Source organism: Lipophrys pholis, assembly GCF_963383615.2.
Source record: "Lipophrys pholis genome assembly, chromosome: 7".
NCBI lineage: Eukaryota > Metazoa > Chordata > Actinopteri > Blenniiformes > Blenniidae > Lipophrys > Lipophrys pholis.
Window position 1 is genome coordinate 3,380,891 of NC_137638.1, and position 14,837 is coordinate 3,395,727.

The window sequence follows — 14,837 nt, forward strand, 5'->3', positions numbered from 1 at the left end:
TAAATTGAAAACTTTCCTAAATGAAGAAAGTACTGCCCACAAATGCAAAGAATTATACAGTATAAATGACCACAACCAGACAGAAAGTTTATACTTTTCAAAAAGGTTTTTTATTCATTTTAGGCATATAGTACTTCATACATGTGTACAATTACAAGCTTAAACCAATATCCATATAGTCTCTATATACACACACTTAGTATATATTTTTCATTTTCTTTATAGTAATGCAGCCACTGTACCAGACTGCTGTGGAATATATAAAGGAAACCAGAAGCTCCTGAAATTTGGATTTTGAAGGAATTCTTTTTATTTCATCCTTAGTTCACACCCAGATTGCCCCCTATGTTATCCGTATAGTAATGTCCATATTTTATCATTATAGTACCCATAATTGAGCTTGTTTAATCCATATTTAACCCTTCAATTTGTTTATATTACCCATATTTTACCTGCTTTTTACTGGAGACTGCTTGTTTTCTGTGAGAAAATAAGAAGTCCAACTCTACAACATTTTCTACATCAAGTTGCGAGAGATGTGATATTTTATATATATCTATTTATTTTTTCGTTACACCACAACATAAAATTTGTGTTGGGTTTCGGGTGTTTGTTCACATGACAGCAGTGTTCAGAGCCGCTGAAAACACAACTTTATGAAAACACTCCAACTCTTGTCACTGTGGAAACGGGAAAAATCTCCTTTTCTGAAACGTCCAGTAAGCAGTTCTTCTGCACATGCTCAGTAGCTGGACAATAAGAACAATGAGTGTCATGACTCCATATTCTCCTGGGACTTGGTAGTTTTATTTTGACAGTCACCGTAAAAACAATCCAACTTGGTCGTCTGTCCACCAGAATGTCCTCCCATTGTTAATGTTTAGAACGTATTAAGATATTTATAAATGAAACCAATATGTCTGTTAATACAAAATAAATGATAACATTTCCTGTAATATTTCCAGGTCGCAGCACTGATCCAAATATTTTCAAACTATTTTCTTTTTTTAGTGTACATCGTTCTTAGTGTTTTCTGCTGTTGCCAGGGAAATGGACATTGTTTTCATAGCGCTTGCCGTGTAAACGCAAAACTGATCCGAAATGAAAACGCAAAAAAACGATTAATCAACTTTACAAAAATCTCCCGTTAACAGGTATTTAGATGGTATAAGATAATCTGAAGGAGAGGAAAGTGAAGCTTGATAAGGAGTTTCTGATGGGGGTAGTTTTTTTTTTATAGAGCGCCTCTATAGGGAGGAGGTGGTACTGCATGCCCGAGTCTCATTAGGGACTGTTCACCAGGCGGAGGAAGGTGGTCTGAAGAGGCTACAGACAGGACTGTGGCGGAGGAAGGTGGTCTGAAGAGGCTACAGACAGGACTGTGGCGGAGGAAGGTGGTCTGAAGAGGCTACAGACAGGACTGTGGCGGAGGAAGGTGGTCTGAAGAGGCTACAGACAGGACTGTGATTACTACGTAAACCGTTGAAATTGAGTCTGTGACCAAACTTACATGAGACGAGTAGCTGCGAGTTATTACCGACTCTGCTTTGATAAAGTAGAACTTTCTGTGTGTGTGTTTCCTCTGCAGGTGTGTTTATGAGGCTTTAAATCTGGTTCAAACAGCCGCCCTCCAGGTCGTGTGTGTGTGTGTGTGTGTGTGTGTGTGTGTGTGTGTGTGTGTGTGTGTGTGTGGTGGGGGGGGTGTCTGATAGCACAGGTCGATATCTGTCCTTCTCGCTCAGCCACTGGGACACATGTTCATTACTGCTGTTGGTGCCTGTGCAGGTATTTTACTTCAACCTGGTTGTTCATTAGTGTTCATGGACTGGTAATAACCTGTTTCATGAACGGACGAGTCCTCAGCGGCCATGGGTCTGGGTCGCACTGCAGCTGTAAACAAGATCAGAACTTTCCAAGTGAGTGTGGATATGAAAACACACATTTAATCCTTATTTTAGTCTCATTGTGTGGTCAGATTATCTGAGTTTATTTAATGTTTTTCTGGTGTGTGTGTGTGTGTGTGTGTGTGTGTGTGTGTGTGTGTGTGTGTGTGTGTGTGTGTGTGTGTGTGTGTGTGTGTGTGTGTGTGTGTGTGTGTCCAGGGAGCTGTGTGTGTCCTCAGCAGCCTGCAGTCTGACGTAGCAGCACCACAGTGGCTGCAGGGACGTCGGGATCGTCCGGGTCTGCAGCTGCAGAACATGCAGGGTTTCCTGCAGCGCTCAGGCGTCACTGTGAGGATACACACACATTCACACACACATTTATTCTGTCATTATCACAACTCCACGGCTCATCTGGGGTGTGTGAATGAATGAATGAATCGGTGAATGAATGAAGGGATTACATATACATACATATCTCCATTCTGAGTAACTCACATTTGAGACGTAAAAAGAAAACGAAGTAAACCCCCGGACCTTGTACATGTAAAAAAGAGTAACAAATATAAAAAATACTGTGTGTACTTGAGAGATGAACTTATGAATTCAAATCTTTGCACAAAGATGACAACAGATTATGAATCAATTCATAAAAATCTACACATTTACAATGTGGCTTTGTAATGTATCAGTGAGGTTTCATACCCACACATTAGATTATAATTTAATATAAACTATAACAACAATGACTAAAACTATAATATCAATAACAACAATAATGACAGCAGCAATAAATCATCCACAGTTACAAACGAGAAAAAACAAATGTTTTCTGTATACTACCAGTAACAAAAAAAACATTTATTACATTAATGTGTGTGTGTGTGTGTGTGTGTGTGTGTGTGTGTGTGTGTGTGTGTGTGTGTGTGTGTGTGTGTGTGTGTGTGTGTGTGTGTGTGTGTGTGTGTGTGTGTGTGTGTGAGTTTCAGTCAAACAATGAAAACACAGAGAATTTTCTCCCAAACTCCACGAACTGTTGGAGTTTTGATGATATGTTTTTATGTTTGTGATAAAATGAGTAAAACGAAGCTGTGATTTCTTCAGCTGGACCAACTGGACAGACTCAACATCGTCCATGTAGCCGGGACCAAAGGGAAGGTGTGAACCGTCGGTTATTAAAGGTTCTGCAGGAAAACACCACAGGTCACCACACAAATCTACTTCCTGTTTCTGAACCCACCCAGGGATCAACCTGTGCTTTTACTGAACGAATACTGAGGAATCATGGCCTCCGGACCGGCTTTTACAGGTAGAACCAAGGTCTTCTTTATTTTTATTTCTATAACTATTTGTTCACATGAAAAACATTTATTATCATGTATTATGCTGATGATGTGTTATAATAATATATATTCCCTTTAGAAACACAAGAATACTGAAAAGAATATTAAGACCGTTTTAATAGGGTGTGTGTGTTATGAGTGTGTATATATACACTACATAGAGGTATGGGTACAGTTATACATGAACAAAGTATATAAATATATATATAAATATGTTAAGATGTTGACAAATGTTATGATCTACATGTCTGAAATTAGTTGCCATCATTATTATAATCAATACATGTACATATAAACACAGTCGTACACACAGTTCATGTATAAATGTACCCATATCCCTACAGCTATATAATATACATACATATGTGCAGTGAAAAAATGAGGATGAAACAAGACATATTATATACAGTAGTTTTTTTTTTTATTTGTTGTGTTTTTGCATCTTGAATAATTTTCTATCTGTTCATTTCCCTTTATGCATTTCTAACGACAAGAAAAACAGATAATTTAAAACGTTCTCATTGAAACGTGACGAAGATGATGTATGTAAGCGAAACGTTGAGACGGCTGCAGGTTTGATTCCTCTGGACTTTGGCTGCTTCTCTCTGGTTGATTAATGATCAACCCACATATCTCCTGTTTGTTTTCCTCGCTCGTTCACAGCCGCTCATAAACTGCTGTTAGAGCTGCTCAGTCTGCTCATAAACACCTCAAATCTTTACTGGATATCTAATATATCTGGTTTTAGACGGGACTGTGTCGTATCTGAGTCGCTGGAATCAGAATTTAAGACTTATTGGAAGACAACAGATGGAGTTTTGTTCAATTATTATTATATATCCATTTATAAAATGCTCTAATGAACTCTTTTGAGCTTATACAGTCTAATTTGATCTAAAATGGACTGGAGCTTTAAAAACGAATAATACTCTATAAATCATCTGTAAATAACTACAGCTTGCACGGCAACATTTTGAAAACGAAGTCAGTTTCCGTGGAAACAGCAGAGACGCTGAAAACGATGGACTTAGCATATCAGGCCACTAGTCGGTGCTGTTGTTGTTTTTTTTTAATGAAACCACACTCACAAGCAGCAGAAAACAACACGTTATAAACATTTGCAATGGGAGACATTCTAGTGGACAGACCACTGAGTTGGACTGTTATTACGGTGACTGTCAAAATAAAAGTACCAAGTCCCAGGAGAATATGGAGTAACGACACACTGAAGGAAACATTATTCTTATTGTTCATCCACTGAGCATGTGCAGAGGAACTAGTTTCTACGGCCGTGGTGCGCGTGAATATTAGCAGCTTTTCAGTCGTAGTAGTATTGTCTTTTGTTTTAACAGTATTTTCAAAAAGTTGCATTTCTAATGGCTCCAAGCAGCGTTGTCGTAGCACAATAGTTTGAATTTACAAAGCGATCTAACATTATGCCATTTTTTAAATGTAAAAAAACCCCCAGTGAAACTACTACGTATGTTTCAAAGTTAATGGCAAAAAAAAAAATCCCTCTTCTTCTCTATTTCTGTGTTTGAAGTTGAGTTTCCTCGGTAATTCCCACACATTTGTCATTGTTTACATTTCATACCAAATTCTTCCACCATTTTCACGAGTACAGAAAATTCTTAAATTACAAATAAAGTGGTGCTTGAGTGTGATGTTTTTAAGGTTTTAGTGGGCGCTCTCTGCCCGCAGCTCTCCTCACCTGGTTCACGTCAGAGAGAGAATACGCATCGACGGCCGGCCAATCAGCGAAGAGCTTTTCACAAAGTACTTCTGGGAAATGTTCGAGCGCTTAGACGACACCAAGGTTCTTCACCGTGTGACGAAACGCAAGAAATTATCGTTTGAGTGACGTATTACTGTGACTCCACTCCTTGTAATCTGATTATTTACAGAGAGTGTAATGGAGTTACAGTTACTGGGGTTTCTTCTAATGATGAACTGATGAATCTGCAGGACGTCGACGGAGGATCGATGCCGTTTTACTTCCAGTTTCTGACTCTGATGGCTTTCCATGTCTTCCTGTGGGAGAAAGTGAGCCGCAACACACACACACACACACACACACACACACACACACACACACACACACACACACACACACACACACACACACACACACACACACACACACACACACACACACACACACACACACACACACACACACACACACACACACACACACTCTAACTGTGTGTGCGCAGGTGGATGTGGCCGTGGTTGAAGTTGGAATCGGGGGTCAGTATGACTGCACAAACATCATCAGGTAAATTGATGAGCTCGGTAGTTTGAGACGAACACATTAAAATAAACATGTCTCTGTCTGGTGATGACCTGTGATGACCTCATTACCTGACTACCTGTTATGACCCGATGACCTGTGTCTGCAGGAAGCCGTGGGTCTGCGGCGTCACGTCTCTGGGCCTGGATCACTGCAGTCTGCTGGGAGTCACGCTGGAGGAGATCGCTCTGCAGAAGGCCGGGATATTCAAGGTTAAACTAAAGATGGGGGTGTGAGGATGTCGTCATGTTGTATATTTCTACATGTGGGTACATGTGAATACATTTCTGTGCATATAAATTCTATATACTGTAGGTAAAATGTATTTATGTATAATTGGATATGGTCAAATGATCAAAAAATCTGTAATTTATTGATACTTTTTCGTCAGATAATTTGAGTTATTATAATAGTTCTAACATGTTTAATTGAATATTAAATAAGTGGAAGCTAAGGAAAATTATATATTATTTATAGAGAAGAGGGTGGAATTTCAAAGGTTATACTTCGTCCCACTCTTTTTCAGATATGTTATCTGATGATTATATTGTTCGACTGTAATTATTCACTTGAAATATCTTTGGTTATCCAGTGTTTATCCCTGTAGAAGTGACCGTCTTAGTACAGAAAACCCAGGGTAAATCCCTGAAGTTACTTCGATAAGAGAAAATCCAGAGTCGTCATATATGCCCCTGCTTTGCTGTTTACTTTTGATTTTAATGAAACACTACAATCCAAGGAGAATCTGATGTTTTTCAATGATTGTCTCCAGCCAGGAGTCCCTGCGTTCACCGTCACACAGAAACCCGGAGCGATGAGAGTCCTGCGGCGCCGTGCTGAAGAGATCCAGGTGAGGAGACGAGCCTCCCAGCAGGGACTCCCACCCAGAAAGACCGCCTGATTCATGAGTCGCTCTGTCTGCAGTGCCCCCTGCTGGTCTCTCCTGGGCTGGATCAGGTGGAAGCTGCAGTGGGTCCAGTGAGCCTGGGACTGGCGGGAAACCACCAGCGCCTGAACGCATCGCTGGCACTGCAGCTGAGCTGCAGCTGGCTGCAGCAACGCGACGCCCAGAGGGCAGGTAGGAGGCGATTCAGGTAGAAAGCGAACAAGGGGAAACTTTTATGCTTTTCTATTGTCAGATTTCAACAGAAGATAACAAGAGCAAAGCAGCTGGAATCAGCTTCCAGGTTCAATCAGGCTGCAGCAAAGAGCAAAAAATCAGCCAGCTTAGTTCAGTCATCAGCAGTTTGGGAGAAGACAAAGAGAAGGTAGTGAAAGAAAAGGATGAATTGAGCAACCGGGTCAGAGATCTGGAGTTCAAACAAGGACAGTTGGACTCTGAGCTCCATGAGAAAGACCAAAAGCTGAGAGACAAGGAGGAGGAGGTTCAGGCCTTGGAAAACAGTCTTCAGTCACAAAGTGAAGACTCTGAGAGGAAGTTGAAGGAGAAATTCGACCAAATCGGTGAGCTGATGAAAGTCTATCATAATCAGGTAGATAAGCACCGTGAGCACATGGGTGACTGTGAGAACAAAACCCGCGACCTTGAATTTGAAGTGTCGACCCTCACTGAGAACTTGGAACTTAAGGAGGCCGAGTGTGACAAACTCCAAAATAAACTGCAGAAAATGAATGACGACTTGAAAACCGTCAGGACCAACCTGGAGACGGTCACTAAACTGGAGGAGGCAGCTGAAGAGAAATCGGCCCTCCAGTCTGCATATGAGCAGAAAATCAGCCAGCTTAGTTCAGTCATCAGCAGTTTGGGAGAAGACAAAGAGAAGGTAGTGAAAGAAAAGGATGAATTGAGCAACCGGGTCAGAGATCTGGAGTTCAAACAAGAACAGTTGGTCTCTGAGCTCCATGAGAAAGACCAAAATCTGAGAGACAAGGAGGAGGAGGTTCAGGCCTTGGAAAACAGTCTTCAGTCACAAAGTGAAGACTCTGAGAGGAAGTTGAAGAAGAGAGCTGATAAAATCATTGAGCTGTCACGCGCCTTGAGTAATCAGGGAGAAAAGTACCATGAGCACATGAACGACTGTGAGAACAAAACCCGCGACCTTGAATTTGAAGCGTCACCCCTCACACATGACTTGTACCTTAAGAAGACCGAGCGTAGCAAAGTAAAAAAGGAACTGCAAGAAATGACCAAAGATGTAAAAACTCTCAGGACCAATGTGAGGAGGATGATAGAGGAGGCAGTTGAAGAGGAATCTTCCCTGCAGTCTATATGTGAGCCGAAAATCAGCCATGTTCCTTCAGTCCGCAGCAGTTTCCAAGAATGTAAAAGGAAAATCCTCAAATTTTGGAGAGCTAAAAACTAATTTAATGTCAGTTAAACAGGGAATATGATAAAAAAAACCAAAAAAGGTATTGATTTAGTCTCACAGGAGCAGGTGAAGGAGTCAGTGAGGACATCTAGGCCTCGTTCACACTGCAGGGAAATGACCAGGGTTGGGGAGTAACGGACTACATGTAACGGGCGTTACGTAATTGGGATACAAAATAAAATGTAACTGTAATCCGTTACAGTACATAAAAAAATGTGTAGTCTCGTTACAGGTATACAAGATAAAAGCTGGGATTAATTAGAGGGATTACAATAGAAAATCAGATCACATAAACTAGAAAAGCAGCTGACACATGCGCCGTCCACTGGCATTGCGACACTTCCCGACACTTTCAGGCAGACTGCAACAACAAACCTACGCCTGAAACGGCTCGTTGCCATGGATACTGCCGGCAGCTGCTCTCGTCACGGCTGCTCCCGGGGAAAGAAACTCCGACATCATTTTGTTTTGAAGTCAGAGAAGGCTCTTAACCTCTCTGTACAATGCAAGTTGTGCCTCCCGGCCGTGAAAGTGTTGTCAACTTCTAACCTGAAGGAACATCTGCAGGTAGGGAACAACCCGCCTGTTAAGGCCCTCGGCCTGTGCCTCCTCCTGCTCCGTCTCCGTCATGTATGTGTGCTGGCATGCAAATGAGTCTGTGCAGGTGCCTTCTTCGGATTGGCTGGATACATCGTCATTGCGCCCATGAGTTATCAGTCTGCAGATAGGCCTGCAGCGGCGCCTTTCTAGGATTGGCTTGGCGTCCAGAGGAGCGGGTCTGGAGACCATAAATGCCAGAAGATACTGCTGTTTTGTGTTTTTTGCACATGGTGTTTTTGTGGTACAGCTCGCCTCGACTCGGATTAACTTGTGTGGGAATATGCTGTGCAGTGATACCCGTCGTTTTGTGATTCCTGACTTTTTGTCATTTTTGACAATTCGCCATTGGAACTGCTCTTAGTGAGGCAATTCGATTTCTTTTGGTTTCGTTACCGTCGTGAAAGAAGAACTGTTTACTCAGCTTGTCTTTTGGTTTTGCTCGTGTCTTTTCGTTGGGTGTGACTCTTTTAGTTTGAACTGTTAGCATCTGTTTACTGTTCCCCTGTACGGTGGCCCAGAAGGGCCAACAACACAACACACCGATGAAAGCCGCAACACAACAATAAAACGCCACACCGGAAGGATGCAGCAGTCGGAGAAGTTTTAAGAACTTATGTTGTAGTGTTAGGGCTTATATTGTTGTGTTTTGACTTTGTTGTTGTGTTGCGGCTTTTGTTGTTGTGTTGCGGCTTTTGTTGGTGTGTTGTGTTGTTGGCCCTTCTTGTTATTATTTACCAAGAAATAAACCTTACTTTACCCTGGTTAAAGACTGTTTCCATCTGTCTTCTGTTACACCCCGATCCCTAGCTGGCCTGGTCGTAACACCGCTCACTTTTACTGATCCACACCTGGACTCTGTCAACTAGTTTTATTAGCTCGCTAACTTGTCGGTAACCTGCCAAAACCATTACTTGTGTGGGTGGTAGTAAGCCATTCTCAGTACGTTTAGGGGATCTCATGTTTGAGGGATTAATTGGGGCTAAACGCGCCATAACTTATTCTGTTTTTAAGTCTGCTCATTGACTCGGTAGCGGGTCCAGCGGGTTGTTCACTTATTATCAATCAGTGATTTATGCTGCCAGATGCAGCCTCTCAAACATTTTATATTTAGTCCACAAAAAACCCAACATTAAAACCAACGAGAGAGAGAGAGAGAGCAATCTTGTACACGGCAATGTGTGTATAAGATTTGTCAATACACTGAGCAGATGACACATTCTACTCTTTCTGGTCTTTATTTTTTATGTTTGCTGGTGAAATAATCCAGAAGTAACAAAGTTCTCTGGTACGTTACTTTTATCTATTTTTGTAATTAAAGTTACTGATTCCGTTTTTTTGACAGATAACTTGTAATTGTAACTGATTGCAGTTTTCAAGTACTCCTTCCCAACCTTGGAAAATGATTCATATCCAACTTGTTTTGTGGCCGTGTGAAAACTCCAGTTCAGGTGTTTTCACAGCAGACCCAGGCCTCGTTGCCATGGCGACGTTCAAAACCGCAGGTCTTGATGCTGAATTCCGATTTTCTGCTGGGATTCGGTTTTTTGAAGCTTCATAAAAGCTGTGGAATTTTTTTTTTTCTTCCGCATTATTAAAACCCTTCATTTAAAAACTGCATTTTGCGTTTACTCGTGTTATCTTTGACCAATGTTTAAATTTCCTCGATGATCTGAAACATCTAAGTGTGAGAAAACACGCAAAAAAGTAATAAATCAGGAAGGAGGCAAACTCTGATTGGCCAGAAGCCCGAGTGCCAGGTCCTGATCAAGGCTGCTTGCAGCTTTAATTCACTCTGTTTCTCTTGTTTCTTTATTTGGGAATAAAATAAATACATTTTTAAGATCAATCGTGTAACATATAAGTAATGATACTTTTCTGCATTGACAGCATCATCTTCTTTTTCTACGGAAGAGTTTTAGGGCCACTGAAGAAAAAAAAAAATTTGTAGGCTAAAAAAAAAAATTTCGTGGCCCCAGAAAAAGTCGAAAATCAAATTCGAGATTTTTTTTTTTTCACGGAGAGACCGTCTATCCATCCCTCATCATTTGCCCGTAGATGTGAATTCACATTAAATCACTTAATTCTGACTATATCGGGTTGCTTACTGCTTATGGACATGTGATTTTACACAGGATTTCCTTGATTAATAAGAACATTTAAATAAGCAGCCTGGGATTCGTGTCTTTGTCCCTAGACGAACTTCCGCGACGGAACCAGGCAGCAGGCTGCTCTGTCTCTTCTGGTCCTGCTACTGATGATAACTGCACCGTGTTTATGAGCTCCATTCTATCCTGAAGCATCTTTTCATCACTTCATTAAACCGCCTGATGTGCATTTTGAGGAAGCAGTCACATGCTGACATGTGGAAGGACTGACTTTTTTTTCCACCTTGAAAAACAAAAAATCTTGAATTTCATTTTTGACTTTTTCTGGGGCCACGAAAGTTTTTTAATTTTTTTTTATTATTATTATTATTATTATTATTATTATTATTATTATTATTATTATTATTATTATTATTTTATTTTATTTTAATTTTTTTAATTTTAATTTTAATTTTAATTTTAATTTTAATTTTAATTTTAATTTTAATTTTAATTTTTTTCTTGCCCTTGTCCTGTTCGGCAGCTTGGGCCAACAATATGATGTGATTGAGAGCCTTCGGAGTCAGAACAGTTTTTGGTCTTGCAACAGGGAGAGACTGTTCCATTTTTTTTTTTGCCTCCGAAAAAAAAATCTCGAATATGATTTCCGACTTTTTTTGAGGCCACAAAGGCTTTTTTCTTTTCTTCAGTGGCCCTAAAACTCTTCCGTATTTTTCTTCTCTGACTGAAAGCAAGAGAAGTGAATTGACTCATGACACCACCATGTGGCACAATAGTGAATCACAACTTTATTTTTCAGGCCGTTTGTCATTTTAAAGTTGCTTCTTGAAGGTTTTTTGACTTATAATCATTCATGATGCACGTTTTAGCAGTGCAAAGTCAGCTTCGCTGCATTAGATGTGGATTGATCACTCCCGTGTGTCGAGATCGTTAAAAACAAATTATCATCCTCATCACATTTTTTGTGTGTCTTTCTTGCAGACGATTCAGCTCACGGTGAACTGAACTCCCAGACTGACTCATTCCAGCCCAGCGTGGCGATGCTGAGAGGCAAGTCACAGGAAAACAGATTAAAACGTTACGAATATGAAACGCTGCTACTGCGCATGCACGCCACGGCTGTAGGGAATAGTTGTTCTGCACATGCTCAGTAGACGTACAAGAAGAACGATGTTTTCCTCCAGAGCGTCACGACTCCCAGTCCATGTTCTCCTGGGACTGGGTACTTTTATTTTGACAGTCACCGTAATAACATGGTCCAACTTGGTCCGTGTTCTCCCATTGTGAATGTTTACAGTGCAGGGGTCTGCAACCTTTATGTTTTCAAGATTTCCCACTAAATAAAATTTGTCTGGAGCTATGCTAATGCTAATTATCTGAAATTAAGGGGTGAAAAAAATCTAAAAGAAAAGCCAAATATATAAAAACTTAAATACACTGTATTAGTACATTTCTCGCTTTTATGGACATTTGTAGAATCTCTTGTCTTTTTCATTGGTTTTCCCACTTTAGCCATGTCAGTGTTTTATTTTTCCTTTATTTCATTTCTTCTTTTTTCCTTTTTCTTTTCTTTCTTTCTTTCTTTCCTTTGGTTATAATTTTTCAGCTTGTTTTCCTCCTTCCTACCCCCTTTTCCTTGTTCTTTATGGGGTTCCCGGTTCTCTGTTTAGAGACGTGCAAGATTCCAAAAGTGAAATTAACATTCTAGTTAAGTTAAAGACCAGTGAGCTGTTTGCTGAGGTTTGGGTTTTGTTCCTCGTGGTCTCAAACTAGATCGTACGGTCAGTGGTTGAGGTCTAGATTAAGATACTTTATTATTTGTTTTAATGTTTTTCTTTCATTTCTTTTAAAGCTTCAGTGTATTTTCTTTTATCAACATATTTTTATTTCCTTGTAAAGCTTTTTTTTGTATTTCTTTAATTTCTTTGAAAAGCACTGTGAATCACCCTGTGTTTGAATAGTGCCCTATAAATAAATTAGCCTTTTTCTTTTTTTTTCTAGGAAAGAAAAGCCATACATCAAATTCTAATCATTTTAATTTCCCCGTTCTTCCCGTGTAATAATTATTGTCATAGTTTTACAAACAACAGCCCCGACTAGTGGCCCAACATGCTAACGACATCGTTTTCAAAAACTTTTCTGGAACAAAAACACATACAAAACCACGTTTTTTCACATAAAACGTTGTTGTTGCGTAAACAGAATCCTATCCTTGTACACTCGGAATACTGCGGTGACTTTCTCCGTTTGCCGTCCCGATGCCTGCAGGTCTGCAGGAGACCGAGTGGTTGGGGCGGAGCCAGACGCTGAGCCGCGGGCCGGTCACCTACTACCTGGACGGAGCTCACACCACAGACAGCATGCAGGCCTGCATCAGCTGGTTCACACGGGAGACGCCGCACCCAGACCGACGGTACGACTCCGACACGCCGATCATCCGCTTCAGTGATGAAGCACTTCTTTAAAACGATGACGCTGCCGACAGAACAACGTGAAGAATCAGCTCTCAGATGGAAAAGAGGGAAATGGAGGGGAAAAGGGGGAGTTTGATCTCCTGCTGAAGTGCCCGTGGTGGAGATTATTGATGAGCCAGGAAGGTTCATGTGAACAAGTAAAGTAGGGAAACGCAGTTCGATAAATGATCAAATAGAATCCAAGCGGGTGAAATGTTTTCAAAGGGATCCAACAATTAGGCAAAAAAAAAATAACATGAAAGTAAAAAAGAAACGGTTTTACAATAAGTAAAGAAAAACCAATGAAAGCTTAAGTGAATAATTGAAATAAAGTAAAACAAACGTAAATAAATAAATAAATAAATAAATAATTAAATAATCAAATAATTAAATAAATAAATAAATAAATAAATAAATAAATAAGAAAGAAAATGAAATAAGAAAGAAAATGAAATAAGAAGAACAAATAGATTTCAAAATACATTAAAAACAACATGCAAGGAATATAATATTATCATCATCATCATCATCATCATCATCATCATCATCATCATCATCATCATCATCATCATTATTACTACTACTACAGAGATTACAATGGCTTATTACAGGCAAACACACTTACAAATTTACCAATTCAAGTGGAATGAATGAATGAATGAATGAATGAATGAATGAATGAATGAATGAAATCTTCCTTGTGTCTTCCAGAGATCTTAAAGTTTTGCTCTTCAACACAACAGGAGAGAGAGACGCTGCAGCTCTACTGAGTCTGCTGGTGGTGAGTGAAACACAACAACTCCTCCACTGTCCTGCAACACACCCTCAGTGTGTGTGTGTGTGTGTGTGTGTGTGTGTGTGTGTGTGTGTGTGTGTGTGTGTGTGTGTGTGTGTGTGTGTCCACAGACTTGTGGGTTCCACTTCGCTCTCTTCTGCCCCAACGTCTCTGAATCTCCTGCCGGTAAGAACTTTCTCTGTTCAGACATGTTGCATCGATGCTCATATTTTCTGATAAAAAAAAAAAAGAAGTCTTGACTGCTTGTGCAATTAGTTTTTAAAACATCTTCTGCTTCTGCTTCTTGTTGTGTAGTTTCATCTTTCAAAGTGCATGAAAAGTGACTATTTTGACAAAGAGAAGGAAAATAAAGTGATAAAGTTCGTATTGTTGCATGTGTGTGTGTGTGTGTGTGTGTGTGTGTGTGTGTGTGTGTGTGTGTGTGTGCGTGCGTGCGCGCGTGCAGCTCAGCACAGCCTCAGTACGCAGATGTTGGACCGCTGCAGAGAGAACCAGAACATCTGGGAAACCCTGAAGGCCTCCAAGCAGGAGCTCTGTCGCCCCCCGGTGGCCGGTGCTGGTCCCTGCAGCCTGGTGTTTCCCTGCATCCTGAGCGCCCTCCAGTGGATCAGCAGGGTGAAGCAGCCCCCCCTAGAGAGTCTGCAGGGGTCCTGCAGAACCTCTGTGCTGGTGACTGGAAGTCTGTACCTAGTGGGAGGAGTTCTAAAGCTTCTGGAACCTTCTCTCAACTCATAGTTTATCACCACTGACTATTTTTCAACATTAAATCAACTTTACACAGAGTCAACATTCATTATTTATATTTTTGTCATTAAATCACCAACAATTTAATAATTTCTCTCTCTGCTTTGTTTCTGTAGCGGTCTGACTGTTACTGATGTTGTTTCAGATTACATTAAATACATTATATTAGTATTTATCAGTACAATTATCTATGATGGTGAAATAATAACTTTACTTTGGCCTTTGCAGCTGGTTCAAGGGTTCAAAGGTCATTTCAGTGGCTTTGATTGTTTGATTGTTGAAAACAGAAGAAA

The 14,837-nt window shown here is 40.4% G+C and overlaps 1 protein-coding gene across 1 annotated transcript; it reads left to right on the forward strand.

Annotated features, from left to right (window-relative positions):
* Positions 1–1,748: 1,748 nt before the first annotated feature.
* Positions 1,749–14,629, forward strand: LOC308112703 (folylpolyglutamate synthase, mitochondrial-like). The gene is made up of 15 exons (XM_080468424.1): positions 1,749–1,916; positions 2,103–2,231; positions 2,985–3,038; positions 3,125–3,189; positions 4,925–5,039; positions 5,189–5,266; positions 5,440–5,501; positions 5,626–5,728; positions 6,289–6,366; positions 6,441–6,594; positions 11,533–11,601; positions 12,820–12,964; positions 13,716–13,785; positions 13,911–13,965; positions 14,246–14,629. Exons 1-15 carry the CDS (start codon positions 1,869–1,871, stop codon positions 14,533–14,535), a joined length of 1,515 nt encoding a protein of 504 aa, XP_080324550.1. The 5' UTR covers positions 1,749–1,868; the 3' UTR covers positions 14,536–14,629.
* Positions 14,630–14,837: the final 208 nt, after the last annotated feature.